The sequence below is a fragment of the Marmota monax genome, unplaced genomic scaffold (assembly GCF_021218885.2).
Source record: "Marmota monax isolate L192 unplaced genomic scaffold, Marmota_monax_Labrador192_F-V1.1 WCK01_AAM20220418_F8-fsc00228, whole genome shotgun sequence".
NCBI classification, from domain to species: Eukaryota; Metazoa; Chordata; class Mammalia; order Rodentia; family Sciuridae; genus Marmota; species Marmota monax.
The window spans coordinates 615,840-631,125 of NW_026695240.1; the positions used below are offsets into that span (position 1 = coordinate 615,840).

At 56.1% G+C, this 15,286-nt stretch overlaps 1 protein-coding gene across 1 annotated transcript; it reads right to left on the bottom strand.

Annotated features, from left to right (window-relative positions):
• Window positions 1–152: 152 nt before the first annotated feature.
• Map3k10 (mitogen-activated protein kinase kinase kinase 10) lies at window positions 153–15,078 on the bottom strand. The gene is made up of 10 exons (XM_046440183.2): window positions 13,988–15,078; window positions 10,671–10,851; window positions 7,694–7,842; window positions 7,061–7,236; window positions 6,226–6,472; window positions 4,752–4,868; window positions 2,751–2,925; window positions 2,548–2,660; window positions 1,517–2,200; window positions 153–753 (listed from the first exon to the last, which is right to left on the bottom strand). The coding sequence occupies exons 1-10, from the start codon at window positions 14,667–14,669 to the stop codon at window positions 431–433; spliced, it is 2,847 nt and encodes a 948-aa protein (XP_046296139.1). The 5' UTR covers window positions 14,670–15,078; the 3' UTR covers window positions 153–430.
• Between the last annotated feature and the right edge of the window lie 208 nt (window positions 15,079–15,286).

Sequence of the window (15,286 nt, forward strand, 5' to 3'; positions counted from 1 at the left end):
GGGACAGGGAGGGGACATGGGCCTGGGTCTCATCCCTTGACCACAGAAACCCAGAGAAGCCCAGGGAGGAAGTATGGGTGTGGGAGTGTCCCACTAGGGAGGAGCCAGCACAGGGGGCCTGGGCTGGGGAAAAGACATTCAGCCAAGCAAGGTAGGGGGCAGGGGTTACCTTTAATGCTGCATTTGTGCCAAATCCCCCATGATGCCCTGTCCCTGAGTATCCCTGCCCACCCTCCTCCCGACTGCAGGGTGGGCACAGGGCTCCACCCCCTGGGGTACAAAGAATAAATTAAGTGTCCCCCCTCCCTCCTTCCCCAATAAATAGTGAGTATCCTGCCCAGGGCCTCCCCCGCCTTGGGAGACGGCAGGCCGGGGCGGGGCCTGGGACGCTACATTCATGGCTGCCCAGGCGGGCGGTGGTGGGCAGGCCTCAGTGGGAGCCGTGGGCCTCACACAAGGGCACAGTGCTGTCCTGGCTCTGGCCCTCCATGTCCATGTCCAGCAGTGTAGGCTGCATGCTGGGGGGCCCAGGGCTCTCTGGAGTGTCTGGTCTGCTTGGAGGCGAGATGGTGAGTGTTCGACCAAAGGAGACCAGTTTCCAGGGGTCCAGTCGGGGACGGCTGGCAGCCGGCCGGGGTCTTGGGGCAAAGGTCAGGGTGGTGGGACGGCCAGGGAACTCGGGGGGCCGGCGGCGGGTGGGGAACAGGGCCTGGGGGTCAGGTAGGCGGGGGAAGTCCAGGGGGTCTCGAGGGCCTGGGGAGAGAGGATCAGATGAGGTGAGTGGGGTGGGTGAAGGGGAACTTCCAAAGTCAGCAACAGTTACAGCAGAGTGGAATTTTGGGCTTCCCTTGAAAAACGCTCAGATGGTGAGCCCACTGTCCAGCAGGGCAGGGCCACTGCCGTCTGAAGCCGGGAAGCACCGGGCTCTTGCCCTAGGCCACCACCTCTCCCATGGCTCACTCAACTCTGGGCATGTGCTTTAGCCCTTTGAAACAGGTTTCTTAGTTGCCCTCTAGCCAAAGCCCTGTCCCTCTTACACTGGGCGGGGTGCGGGGTGCAGGTAGACAGACATAAGGGAGAGACAGTAGGCATGACATTGTCTCTGAATCGGGATCAAAACAGCACCTCACCACCTAGGGAAGGACTGAATAAAGCAACCGTAACTAGCCAAACCAAACCAGCAGCCCCAGCCTGATAGGCACTCAACTCCCGCCCAATGCCTTCACCTTTGACGCGGATAGCGATGGAGTAGCTCTTAAGCGTTAGCTCCGTGAGCGCCGCTGCAGTTAGAACCACCTGGCTGCAGTTTGCCACCCCTAATTCATCCTAAGTCTCAGTCACCCCGGTGTAACTCACAATGCTGCCAGCAATGCGGTGTGGTGCATGGGGACACAGAGGCTTCCCCCTGCGCTAAGTACGAGGCTGCAGCCTTAGAGAGCGGCTGGGCACGGACTCTGGACATGGTGGGGACAGAAGGGTGGTTTTCAGCGCCATGGCTGCGCGGTGCCTCACTCACCCGGGCCGTGGCCGGTGGGCTCCAGCGGTCCCCGCTGCCCCAGCGCCCCGTCGGAAGGCGTCCGCCGGTGTCCACGGCTCACGGCGCGCGCGGCCGTTACGTGGGTGGGTGTGAGCGACTGGCGGGGGTCCTTCTTGAAACTCTCCAGCTCCAGGTCCACCAGAGGGTTGCTGCTAGGCGAGGGCGCAGGGGGGGAGGGCGGTGGGGAGGGCACGACTGGTGCAGCCTCGTCGCTATCGGAGCGCAGCAGAGAACGCGTGGAGTTGCAGTCGGACACGGACGACAGGGACACAAGGGTGGCCGAGGGCGCCAGGCCAGGGGCTGAGTCCTCGCGGCGTCCTGGGGGTCGCCCGGTCGGGCTCAGGCCCCGCGGGAAGCGACCGGCGCGGGGGAAGAAGAGGCCATCTAGCCAGCGCCGCTGCTCCTCGCCATCGGCCGCGCGCGCCTCGGCCACATCGGCACCTAGGCCCACCGCGCCCAGCAGCGTGGCGCAGCCCAACAGCGCGAGGTCGCAGCGCCGCCGCGTGCCGTGCCAGGGCCGGGCCAGGGGCACGGCTGGAGGCGATTCCCACGGCGCCCTCGCCCCTGGGGAGGGCTCGGCGGGCAGTGGCACCGTGAGGTAGGATGGGGTGGTGTAGGGGGAAGGGGGCACGCTGCTGCCTCCATCCCCCTCGGCGAATTCCTCTGCGACCAGAGAGGGATGTCAATCAGCTAGGGTGGGGGTGAGGGTGGCCCTGGCTCTGCTGCCCTCAGGGACCTCAGGGGCCCACAATGACCCCTCCAACAGCAAGACCCCAGATGCCCAGGCAACGTCTTTGAATCTTTCTCCCCCAAAAGGCTCAGGGTAGTGGGGTCCTTGCGGGGGGGGGGGGAAGACCTCCAACCCCCAGGGACCAGCCATCCCCCTTTCTAAGAATGCCTCCTACCCCAGGCTCTAGAGCCCTGCCCTCCCCCATTGCCCTGTGTCCTCCTCCTCTTTGGCAGGGACTCCCCCCACCACACTTCTTCTTCAAGCACCCACACCCTCTTACCCATCTCGTTGAGGCTGGCAAAACCAGGGGCGATGGGTGTGTGTTTGGGGGATTTTCCCAGGTTGGGGGCACTTGATGACCACTGTTTGCTCCCTTCCCCCAGAGTCTTCAGCCTGCAGCGGGCATGGGGAGATGGGGGCGGTCAGCCATGGCTGCCTGGCCCAGGCTGGGCACAGGGGCCCTGAGCCCGGCAAGGCCCATACCTCTCCTCTCCTCCAGCTCTCTCCTTCTGCAGGGTGGAGCTGGGTCCCCAAGTCCGGCCTTTCTTCTTGCCCCCAACTAGTTCTTCCTTCTTTGGGGGCCCACTGCGGCCCCATGTCCCACTGCCACCACTGCTGCTGCCACTGCTGCTGCCACCACCACAGTCCACAGGAGTCACTGGGTCAAGAAAAGCCACTTGGTTACTGGGTCTTGGAAACTCAGTCCCAACCTCTAACCTCCAAACCATTCCCCCCTGGAGCCTGAGGGCTCTTTCCCACCCCAGTGCCACACTGTAATCTTTGCAGGCCTCCCCCCTGCTGTGGGGACCCAGCTGCTCTCCACCATCTTCAAGGGGTTAGATCGCTGGACCCTGGGCTGTTCGCTTCCCTGTCCATCCCACTCTGAATGTACCAACACTAGTATCTGCAACTACTATGGTTGTCTCTGTGTCCCTTGCTACCGTGACCTTCCGGGACTATTATGAATCTGGTGTCCAAAGAGAAGCATGCAGAGAGACTGCAGGCTGGGGAGCACTATAGGTGGGACAGACTCAGGAGTCAGCTTTGCATTCATCAACTACTCTGAGTGTGACCTGGACTGTGAACATCGGTTCCTTCTGAGTCCCCCACCCAGGTCTAGTCCCTGTCATCTCAATGGCCTCTTTGCCTTTATTCCTCACAGTAGCCAGTGGAAAGAGGTCAATCTGATCACATCAAGCCTTGCTCACAGCCCCCTGTGGCCTTCCTGATGTTGGGGTTGGCAGCAGAGCTTAGAGGTAGAGCATGTGCTTAGCATGTGTGACTCTAGGTTCGATCCTTAGCACTGGGGAAAAAAGTCAAATTCCTTACCTTGGATCTCAAGGCCTTGTATGATCTGGTCCCTGGGAGCCCCTTGACCACTGAACTAATGCTGTCCCTCCCATTCCCTCTGTCCGGGCCAAATTGGCCTTCTCCCCCACCCTCCAGTACTAGAGCCTGAACTGATCTACACCCCCAACCCTTTTATTTTTTGAGACAGGGTTTGGCTAAATTGCCGAGGGCCTCCCTAGGCTGGCCTTGAACTTTGACTCTCCCACCTCAGCCTTCTGAGTGGCTGGGATTACAGGTGTGCACCACCCTGTCAGGCTTCAGCCATGTTGGCCTCTGGTCTGGTAACACTCCAGGCTTGTTCCAGATTTTCGTGTTTGAAGTTCTCTCTGTTTCCTCAGATTGGTACATGTCTCATTTCTTCCATGAAGGGCCTATTCAAACCTCACCTCCTCGGACAGACTTTCCTTCTCTGATGGCTAATTTTATGTGTCAACTTGACGAGGCCAGGCTAAGAGATGCCAGGAGAGCTGCAGATGTGATTTCTGGGTGTGCCTGTGATAGGGTTTCTGGGAAAAGTCGCTAGCATTTGAGTGGGTAAACAGAGTAAAGATGCCTTCACCAAAGTAGGTGGGCCTCACCCAATCCCTTGGGGGGCTGGGCTGAACAAAAAGGCAGAAGAAGGCGCTCTCTCTGTTTGAGCGGGGACATCCATCTCCTGCCCTTGTACGTGGTGCTTTTGATTGGCAGGCCTTTGGACGTGGACTGGAAACCCAACACTAGCTTTCCTGGAAGCCATCTTGCAAACAGAAGATTAGGGAACTTCCTAGCCTCCATAATCCTGGGAGCCAATCCCTAATTTTCTATCTATATATCTAAAGACATCCTATTGATTCCATATCTCTGTAGCACCCTAATACATCTCCTCTTTTGTCTTTTTGGTACTGGGGATGGAAATCGTGCATCCTAAGCATGGGCTTTAACACTGAGCTACACTCCCAGCCCCGGAGTCTTCTCTTATATTTTCTTTCCTAATTTCTACTGGAAATTATTCAGCTTATTGATTGGTTGTCTGTTTCCCCCTGATAAGAATGAGGGAAGGGATCTTGCCTGTTATTCCTTTGGCCTGGTGCCAGGTCTATGCTCAGAGGTGTTGTTGACTGACTGGCTGATTGATGGGGCCTTGCAGATACTCACGGCGAATGGCCCTCAGTCTTGGGATGATGCTGGGGCTGGCAGGGGGACTGGCCCCATCGGATCCTTTCCGCTTGTCCAGGGTGGGAGAGGCCTGGACCGTGATCTTATGCTCGAAGCCTGCAAAATGAAGAGACTTTCCTAAGCAAATGGTTCTCTGGTAACAGAAGGGAAGTTTCCTTGTAGAAGTACAGTAGGAATGACAGCATGGGAACACCACATCTGTCATTCCCTAACACCACATCTGTCATTCCTTACTGCAGTGGTTCTAACATGCAGACCAGACCAGCACTACCACCAGCAGCTGGAAGCCTCTTGGAAATGCAAATACGCCCTCTCTTCCTTGATTAGCAATGTGGGGGTGAGGCTTAGATCTTCACATGTTGGGCTAAGGATCTAGGTCCAAGGGTCCAAGATGGTAGCCATCGGCTCCATCAAAGGGGCACTTGAAACATGGTTGGTGCAACTAAAGAACTGGAGTTTAACCTTTATTTACCTAACTATAATTAAGTTTAAATTTAAAACAAACACTTAATTTGGTCATTGGGGATAAAAGCATGCTTAGAACAACCTGAGTATGTGAATCTAGTTTTTTCCAATTCTCAATTTTATGAAATCTAAATGCAGACAATTTTTTGGGGGGTGGTGCTGGGACTGGACCCCAGGGTCTTGCCACATACTAGTCAAGGGCTTTACCACTGAGTGACATCTCCAGCCCCCAGATGAAAAATACTTTTGTGTGTGTGGTTGTAGGGATTTAACCAAGGGGTGCTCTACTACTGAGCTACATCCTGAACCCTTTTATATTTTTATTTTGAGATAGGGTCTCATCAAGTTGCCCAGGCTAGCCTTGACCTTGCACTCCTCCTGCCTTAGTCTACACAGCTGCTTGGATTACAGGTGTGAGCCACTGCAACCAGCCCCAGATTCAAATTTTTAATGAAAATTTACCAACCAGCTTGAGATGTGATATACATATTAAAAACACAATGGATTTCAAAGATTTAGTGTAAAAAAGAGGAAGTAAACTATCTCAATTTTGGGGTACTGGTTACATGGATGTATTAAGGCTATTGATCATCACCTGTTTCTTTTTACTTTTCTAATGTGGCTGCTAGAAAGTTTAAGATAACACACTTGGCCACATTTCCATAGGCTGCTCCTGCTACAGGGTTGGCTCTATGGCTTGTAATATCACAGAGAGAACCAACCAGACATGATGCATTATGTGCTTTCTGATGGGTGGACACATTATCTGGGAGCCAGACTTTGGGGAAAAGTTGAAAAACAGAAGAGAGCTGGGGATGTAGCTCAGCGGTAGAGTGCTGGCCTGGCTTGCTGGAGGCCCTGGGTTCCAACCAAATCACAGCAATCAATCAATCAATCAATCAATCATCAATCAATCAAGGGAAGAGTTAACCCTGAGTCAGAGACAGTCCCAAGGCCCCTCGGAGGATGCTCAAGGATCGGGGTGTACCGGAGGGCAGGCTGATGTGGCTGCTGCCTTCCCGCAGCTTGAGCAGGCGGCTGCGCTTGAAATTGCCCTTGCGTTTGCGGACCCGGGGCTTCTCCTGGCTCAGCTGGCACATGAGCAGGTGCAGCTCCCGTTCCACGATGTCCATCTCACGCTCCGCCAGCTCCTGCTCCCGCCTCCGAAGCTGCTCCTCCTGGAAGCGCTGCTCCTGCGCAGCACGTAGCAGCTCCTCCTCGCGGCTGCGGAGCTCCTGCGGGAGACGGGGAGACGCAGAGGCTGGGGAGGGGCCGAGCCACTCTGCCCCAGGCGGCGTCCCCGCCGCTGGGCCGCTGGGTCTTCGAGGTGCACCTCGGCACAAGGGCACCCGGCTGTGAGGCACACTGGGTTCACACTCCAACTCACGCTTTGCGAGCCAAGCTGGGCGCCAGGGTAGGGCGTGTGTTAGCTCAAGAAAGGGCTGCCTCCCGCACCCGCCCGCCCCTTCCTTTTTAAACTCTTCAATTTGTAAAACTTCAAACATCCACAAAAGCAGAGAATAGTGCCCCCCATCTACCCATCATCCAACCTCAACAATCATCTGTACTTTGCCAATCTCAGTCGCCCTCTCTGCAGTTTTGCTGTATATTTAAAGCCAGTTCCAGACACCATGCATATCACCTGTAGGTACTCAGCACAGGGGGCTTTTTCTTACTAATCCACCAGCAGAGGCTGTCTTTTCTTAATATGCAAAAGACCCTGCATGGACCCAAAGGCTGGGGTTCAGGGGGCGGGGCTGAGGCACCAAAGGCAACAGAACTCATGGATCCTGCGCCACCCCCCACCTTGCCCTCTCCTTCACCTTCTCCTTGGTGCGAAGGTCATCAAACATGTGCTGAATCTCCAGCTTCCAGTCCTCCTGCAGGGAGTGGAAGGACTCCAGCGGCATCTGGAACAGGGCTGACTGCTCTATGACTTCCAGCCGCTTCAAGATGCTGCCAAAATCTGGCCGCCCATGTGGGTCTGGGTCCCAGCATTCTGGGGTGGGAGGGGGATGGCTTGTCAGCAGTCAGGCTGGGGGAATCGGGCTGCTCAGAGGAAGGCAGGGCTTCTGGGGACTGTGGACAAACAGCTCCCATGGAGCCAAAGGGAAGGACTCCAAGCTAAGCTTCCGGTACATCTCAGACACCGGGAGAGGAGCCCCGGGCCTGCTCCCTATGGGGGGCCCTTGGTGGAATCAAGGATGGGATTGGGCAGGAACCCCAGGGCCAGTGGATCCTGACAGGATGCCCTCAAGGGCTCTGGCCTGCAGAAGGTCTGGGGAAGCAAGGAGCAGGCTGCTGGGAGTGTCCGCAGCCATAGCCCCTGTGTTCCAGCACCTTCTCCCTCACTCCTGGCCCACAGGTGTTGGGCAGGTATGAAGGGGAGAGAACTGGGCTCAAGGGCCCCTGCCACCCAAAGCTTAGCCTACCCTCTCCATGGGGCCCTGGCTCACCCTCCAGTAGGCGGGCAAAGGGCTCAGGGCAGGTGGAGGGGATGGGCAGCGTCAGCTTGTTCATAGCCACGCCATATGCCACGGCCAAGGCGTCGATTTCTCGGTAGGGGACCTCACCCGTCAGCAGCTCCCAGAGCAGCACCCCGAAGCTGTGGGGGGAGAGGAGGGGTTATGCTGCAGCCTACCCAATCCTCACCTACCCAGCCCTACCCCATGGGGGCCTCCCTCACCCCAACATCCAGCCCAGCAGATGGGGCCACAAGAACCCGCTCTGACCCTGCGGGGACCTTTCTCTGACAGTTGTCCTCTGATGTCTCCCCTTGGCTCTGCCTCTTGTCCCTTGCCTGCCTGGACACCTCTGGGTCTCCCATCCTGCTGGGCAAACTCATCTTCCTCTGGTGACCCCTGCAGCCTCACCTCTAAACACTCTTGGACCCCATTCCAACCCCAGCTTCCTCTTGCAGCCCCAAGGAACCCCTGAGTACGACCTGCTCTTCCCACCTCTGGCCTCGCACACGCCATCCCCTTTGTCAAGAACGCTCTTCCTTCTATGTCACTGTCCTTCAAGTGCTAACTGGGCTGCCCCCTCTGCCAGGAAGCCTTTCTTGATCCCACAGCCTTCAGTGCGAGGTGGAGGTCCCTCTCTATGTTCCCCTAGAGCCCACAGCACTTACCTCTAAAAACAAGGAAACACTATTTTACACTTATAGAGCACCTGCTCCAGGCCAGGCACTGTGCTAGGCACTCTCGGTAATCCTCACAACAGCCCTGTAAGGCAGAAGGCATCGGTATGACCCCTACTTTATCTGATGAGCAGGCACAGTCTCAGAGAGGTTAAGCTGCTTGCCCAAGGTCACACGGCTATAAGTGACGGAGCCTCACATGGACTCAGGTCTGCCTGATGCCCACAACAGAGCCTTTGGTGCTACACAATATCAGAGTGGGCATCACTGGCTGTGTGTTTGTCTTCCCCAGTGAACTGTTCATTCTCCTCCATCCTGATCACTTCTCTGTGCAGTTTCTAACTTGGAGTGGATCCCGGTATACACTGACGCATTTCTTTCTTTCTTTTGTATATTGGGGACGGAGCCAAGGGGCACTTTACCACTGAGCTACATCCCCAGATCCTTTTTAAATTTTGAGACACAACAGTGCCTTTGGTGGCTACACAATAAGTTGCTGAGGTTCATTCAACATTTGTATTAAGTGAAACTGTGTGCTCGGCACTGTTCTAGGCACCAGAACAGGACAGACCTCGCTGCAGCCGACAGCACTGGTGAATTTGAACTGGGCGTTGCTGCCTGAAGACATGTTCTGTCCCTCTTAGTAGCTGAGCATGTCCAGAGGGCTACTGTGCTGCACAGTGGAATGAGGTATGTGGAGGGCAGTTAGCTTCCAGCAAGTGGCCTTAAAGAAAAGGGGCGCCCTTCCCTCGTTTCTTCTTCCCACTGGTTGGAATGTGGACAATAAAAGCTGGGGCTCCAGCAGCCATTCTGGACTATGAAGTGAACTTGGGAATGGAGGCCGCCCAAGGTGGGGAAAAATAGCTCTGGTTTCCACCTGGAGGTGGTGTCATCCCCGCTCTCCCATGTACGTGGGAACCTGTGAGGACGTTTTGAGTGTCACAGTAGATGGAGAGCGTTACTGATGTTTGGTGGCTGGGAGCTGTGGATATCTAGTGTCCTGAAAAGTATGGGATAGGACCACACGAGGAAGAAGTAACCTGCGCCACACTGAGGAGCCACCCAGGAGCCTGGAGCTTCCCATAAGAACCAGAACTTCGGCCTCGCTCCTGTGGTTCCCTCCTGGGGCTGAAGGAACTGTCTGGTGCCTGGTTAGGCCAGCGGGGCTGCTCCCAAGGGCTGCTCGCTCCAGGCTGGCCCAAGACTTCTTGTCTGATTTGGGTCTTCCCCAAGTCCATTAATGTGCTGTTTGGGCAACCTGGAGCCTCAGCTGGGCCCTGAGGGGACAGTCAGTGAGGGGACCCTGGCTTTGGCTCCAACTAAGTAGAAGGCCTGGGTTGAGAAGCTTCTGTGCCACCACCGACGCTCACTGTTCCTGAGACCACTCTCCACCCGCAGCCCAGGGAGCTGCTCAAGTGCTAAGGTGGATCACGTCACTCATAAACGCCCTGATGGCATTCCTCCGCACTGACTCAGACCGAGGCGTCCCTCCCGCATAGGCTGCCTGGCAGTCTGCCCGCCACCCGGCTTCCACACGCTCTGTTCCGGCCACACAGGTTCCTGCCTTTTTCTGGAACACACTATGCTCATTTGCACCTTAGCACCTCCCTTGTGGCACCCAGACTTTGCGTGGCTGGCTCCTTGTCATTGAGAACTCAGCTAAAGCAGCAGTTCTCAGAAAAGTCTTCTCGAAGCGCCTCCCTCCTGGCTGCTCACGCCCCCTAATGCTCCTCTTCACTATCCTTTAGCTATCATTTTCTTAACTTAAAGACAGCTTTTATTCTTTTAGTTTCTTGTGTATTTTTGAAAGAGTTACTATCCCTGAGGGCAGCCACACTACTTTTGTTGACTGCTGTGTCCCTACAGCCCGGGCCACTACAAAGCCAATGAATGAACAGTGGCCTCCATTTCCTGTCTAATGGGCCGGGCTCTGGCTGCCGTCTGAGGGCTCTCAGGGCTGACTTTCTGCCTATCTATAATTTGAAGTTTGTGTTCTGCATCTCTCAGGCTGGCCCTAAATAAGTCCTCTTTAAAAATCTACATCTGACCACATTGCCCCCTGCTTAAAACCCTCAAATGACTTCCATTACATGGAATAAAAAATCCAAGGTCTCTCCTCAGGGGCCACCTCTGCTGCCAGCACAGGTGACTGCTTGGCCTGTTTGGTGCTGTGCTAATGGGCAGGAGGGCCCCTGTGCCAGGCCCTGTGCTTCATCAGGAAACTGTCCCTCCTACAGCACCCTCCCCCGTCCCACCACGACTTCCCTGATGCCACCCAGCCCGCCTCTCAGCACCTCCAGACATCGCTGCTTTTGGAGAAGAGGGAGAGACGGATAACCTCCGGGGCCATCCAGGCGTAGGTCCCAGCGGCGCTCATTTTGGTGGTCTTGTGCCACTCCCGGGCGAGGCCGAAGTCTGTGATCTTGAGCACCGTGTCTGCGAGGTTGTGGTTCTCAATGGCCTCCAGGATAAGGACTGGGGAGCAGGAAGAAAGGTGGGTCACCCGACCTGTGGGGCTGCAGACCTGAGACTCCTGGCCCTCAGTGTGGCTCTCCCTTCTCTCTCCAGAGGCCCTACTCTGTGGCAGCTGCTTGTCGGGCTGGGGTCCCCCAACCCCTACAGTCCCTCCTTGCAGACTATGCCAAAGGCCAAGCCTTGGTTCCCATTGGTCCCAACCTTGCCTTCTAACCAGACTGAAAGTGGCACTGCAAACCATGAGCAGAAGAGAGGAATATGGTCTCCTACAATAGGTCCCCAATGCCACCCTTTCTGAGTCCACGCTCTGCTATGTGACTATGCAGTTCTTTCTACCCAATGAGGCAGACTGTGTTTTCCTATTCTTTGTGGGACAGTCTTAAGGTCATATATGTTTTTGATAAGAACAAAGAGGACACAGCAGGGTTCCAAACCTAGGCCTTAGAGACTCGGGTGTCTGCTTGCCCTCTGGCACTTTTGCCATCACCGTGACAGCATGCCTCAGCTAGCCTGTTGGTCCAAGGAAGATGGGAGATACTTGGAGCAAAATCTCTCCAGCTGACCAAGAGCACTCCAGCTGGCTGGCAAAGGTATGGACAGTAATAGGTGGTGGTTGTTTCAAGACACCAAGTTTTTGGGGTGGTTTGTTATGCAGCAGCATTGAGAAAATCTGACTGATACAACCCCAAGCATGTGGAATGGTTCCAGCTGACCCACACCTAGGGTTATTCCTAACAACAATAAGTCATGGATCTGTTTGCACTAGGCTGAGTCCTTTATAAGAACTGACTCACAAGCAAACTGTTTTTATTGACTAGCAAACTGAGGCTTAGAGAAGTCACTTTGCCAAAAGCATATGGCTAGAAAATGGCCTCCCTTCTTTGCTCTCCTGTTTGTGAAGCCCCACGACTGAGGGAACTCCTCCTGGGCTTATACTTTATTTCTGCATCTCTCAGGCTGGCCCTAAATAAGTCCTCTTTAAAAATCTACATCTGACCACATCGCCCCCTGCTTAAAGACCTCAAATGACTTCCGTTACATGGAATAAAAATCCAAGGTCCTTAGCATGGCCCTAAGGTCCTGGCTCCTGCATCCAATCTTCTCTCCCCAACCTCGGCCTCAGCTGTTCTGGACTTGCTATTTCTCCACTGAGGCAACTCATACCCATCTCAGGACATTCTCCCTGATCTCTGTAAGGCTGGGTCCTTTTTGTTCAGGTCTCTGCTCAAACATGGCCTTCTCTGACCACCTGATCTAAGGAATTCCCTCTGCCCCACCCTGATTTGCTTTATTTTCCTGAAAGCTCCTGGGACTCTTTGAAACTTGGGTATCTACCGTCCTTTCACCCACCCACAGGTGTCTACCTGTCATCTGTTCCTGTTTACTAGAATATAAGCACCATCTGGGGAGGGGCACAGACCTTGCCTTGCTCACATCTGAAATCCCAGAGTTGACAACAGTGCCAAGCACATTGTAGGTGCTTAAGAATCATTAAATCAATGAACAAATGACACCAGATGAAGAGCCCCCATGAGAGAACAGTGCCATGGCCACCCTGTGCTCTCTGTCTCCAGCAGGGAGCAGTCCCACTGGCCCTGGAGGAAGCCCCAGCCTTAAAAGCTCCACCCACCTTTGTCCAGGTTCATTCACTACAGAAAAACTCAGGGGCAGGGCCGAAGATCGGATACAGGACCTTAGGGCCATGCCAAGGACCTTCAAGAGGGCGATGCAGGATGGTTCCACTCCAGCCCCAATGCTCCAGAGGAGGTGGAGTGTAGGCATTCATGAAGATAGGGACCAGCTGTGTCTGTCTCGCTCAGTCCCCTAGCCCAGGCATGGCCTGGGCATGTTATGGGTACTCGGTAGCTCTCTGCTGAGTGTACAAGTGGCAGGCTTGGGAGGGGAGGATGACTCAGCCCCTCGATTCTAGGGACTTACAGACAAAAAACATAAAAATAGTGATAGAGATTCAAACAAATTTGGAGGTGTAGAACTAACAGGAATGGATGAGACAGGAATGTCAAGGGAAAACGGGGAACCCTCACTTTTCTGGGCCTAAGCGTGAGCCATGTGAGGGCAGGAAACACGCTGGCCTCATTAACTGTGGATCGATCGTTTTTGCTTCGTATACAATCTGGCCTTGAAAATACCAAATTAAAAAACGAAGACACGAATAAAAATATGAAATGGAGTAGATGGGACAGAACAAGAATGGAAGAGCTAGGAAGGTAAGCGTTTTCCCCCTGCTGTATCCCTGGGACAGCATCTGGCACGTAGCATTCCAGAATGATCCATGGAATAAATGAATGTGTAGTTTATGAGTTTTGTTAGTTTGTCGTGGTCACTTGAGATCCTAAGGTAATAAATGCTCAACTAATATTTGCTGATGCCTTAAGATGGGTCCATTATTGATTCAACCAACTCATTAACACTGGAGACTGAGTGCTAGGCCTGGCAGTCTGGGAGCTTTTATATAAGCCACATCCATTTCCTTCCTCTCTCATCTTTTCCAGTTTACATTAGAGACCTAGCAGGGATCAGGAAGTGGTTCTCACCTAGTGGCGATTTTGCCCCACAGGTGATGTATGACAATGTCTGTAGACATTTTGGGTTGTTATAGCTGGGTATGGGGAATGCTGATGGGCTCTGGTAGGCAGAAACCAAGGACACTGCTAACAACCTAAAATGCACAGGACAGCCCTCACAACGGCTCTCACAATGGTCCAGATACAAATGGCAGTAGAGTCAGGCTGGAAAAAACCTGACTCCAGATAGGTAGGTTCTTTTTGTTTCTGCCAGGTGGACTCTAGCATCATGACTGGATGGTGTGCACCAAGAGGGCAAGCACTGCATCTGTCCTGGTTGCCACAGGGAAGGAAGGGCCTGTCCACATGTTTATGGATACTTATTTGATCTACTGTGACCGTAACCTGGGAAGCAGAATAGTCTTTCAGCCTTTTTGAACCTTTTTCTTTTCCTCAATAGAGGCAAGGCCTGCCTCACCTGGCCCTAAAGGTATACTGCTGCTGCTCCTTCCTGCCCCAGGCACAATGCCATCTGGTGTCCCTTGCCCTGTTTCCTGCCATCTAGGCTTGACCTCAAGTTTTGTGGATATTGGGGAGAGGATACCACTTACTGTTGATGGACTTGAGGTCCCGGTGGATGATGGGCACCGGGGCATCATTGTGTAGGTAGTTCATGCCCCGGGCCACCTGTACAGCCCAGTTGACCAGCACATGAGGGGGCACCCGACGACCTGCCAGCACCCTACTCAGTGCGCCTCCCCGGGCATACTCCATCACCAGGCAGAGATGTGGGGGGCTCAGGCAGGCGCCCCTCAGGGCAATGATGTTGGGGTGCTGCAGGGCTCCAAAAAGCCGGGCCTCCTGGCACACCTGCTCCGCTGTCACTGCCGGGTCTCGCTCAGGGTCCAGCCGGGCGGCCTTGACTGCTACCTCCTCCCCATGCCACAGGGCCCGATAGACCTTGCCAAAGCCTCCCACACCGATGATCTCCTCCAGTTGCAGCTCGTGGAAGGGGATCTCCTGGGGCAGCTGGAGGCCCGCGGGCGCGGCGGGTGCAGCAGGGGCCACGTAGTTGCTGGGGAAGACGCCCACACGGCCGCTGGGCAGCTGCCCGGTCCACCAGCCCTCATCGCCAGACACGGCACAGTCCTGGGAAAGCACCTGGACGCGGTCGCCCCTCCGCAGGGTCAGCTCCTCGTCGCCCACCGCCTCGTAGTCGAACACAGCGGTCCAGACGGGCCCCGCGGGGGTCGTGCCCCACTCCTTGGCCGCCGCCCCCTCCTCCTCCTCCATGGGGGAGGGGCGGGGGCTGCGGGAGGCCGCTTCACACTGGCTGCCCGCGGGATGCAGAGGGCGGGCCCGGGCGGCCGGGATGGGGGGCAGTCCCTGCGGGTCCGAAGGGGCTCCGGGGGGCCATGGCTGGGGGAAGGCCTCCGCTGGAGCAAGAAGGAACCTCTCTAACCGGCAGGGTCGTCTCCTCTGATTCGGCTGTCCGGGCGGAGCGGGTGCGAGCGGGCGGCAGGTTCACCTGTCCCCCTCGGATGTCAGGGCGCTAAGAGGGCCTGGCCGCGCGGCTCCCGAAATCCTGCCGGGGCCCGCCGGTGGGGGCCGAGGGTGAGGGCAGCAGGCGGCCGCCCCTCCTCGCGCCTCTCACCCCGCGCAGCTCCACCGGCGGCCCCCGGCTCCGCATCCCGGGCCACGACCGCCGGGCCGGGCGGGGGTGGCGGGGCCCGGGGGGCGGCCGCCCCGGGCCGGGGTGGCGCGCCCCTCGGCCTCCTCACGCGCGGGGCGGTCGGGCGGCCCCCATCCTTGGCACCGGGATCCCGGTCGGCCCCAGCCCCTGCCCCCGCCCGCGCCGCTTCCCGGGGCCGCCGGCGATGCCGGAGTGACGTGCCGCCGCCGCCGCGGTG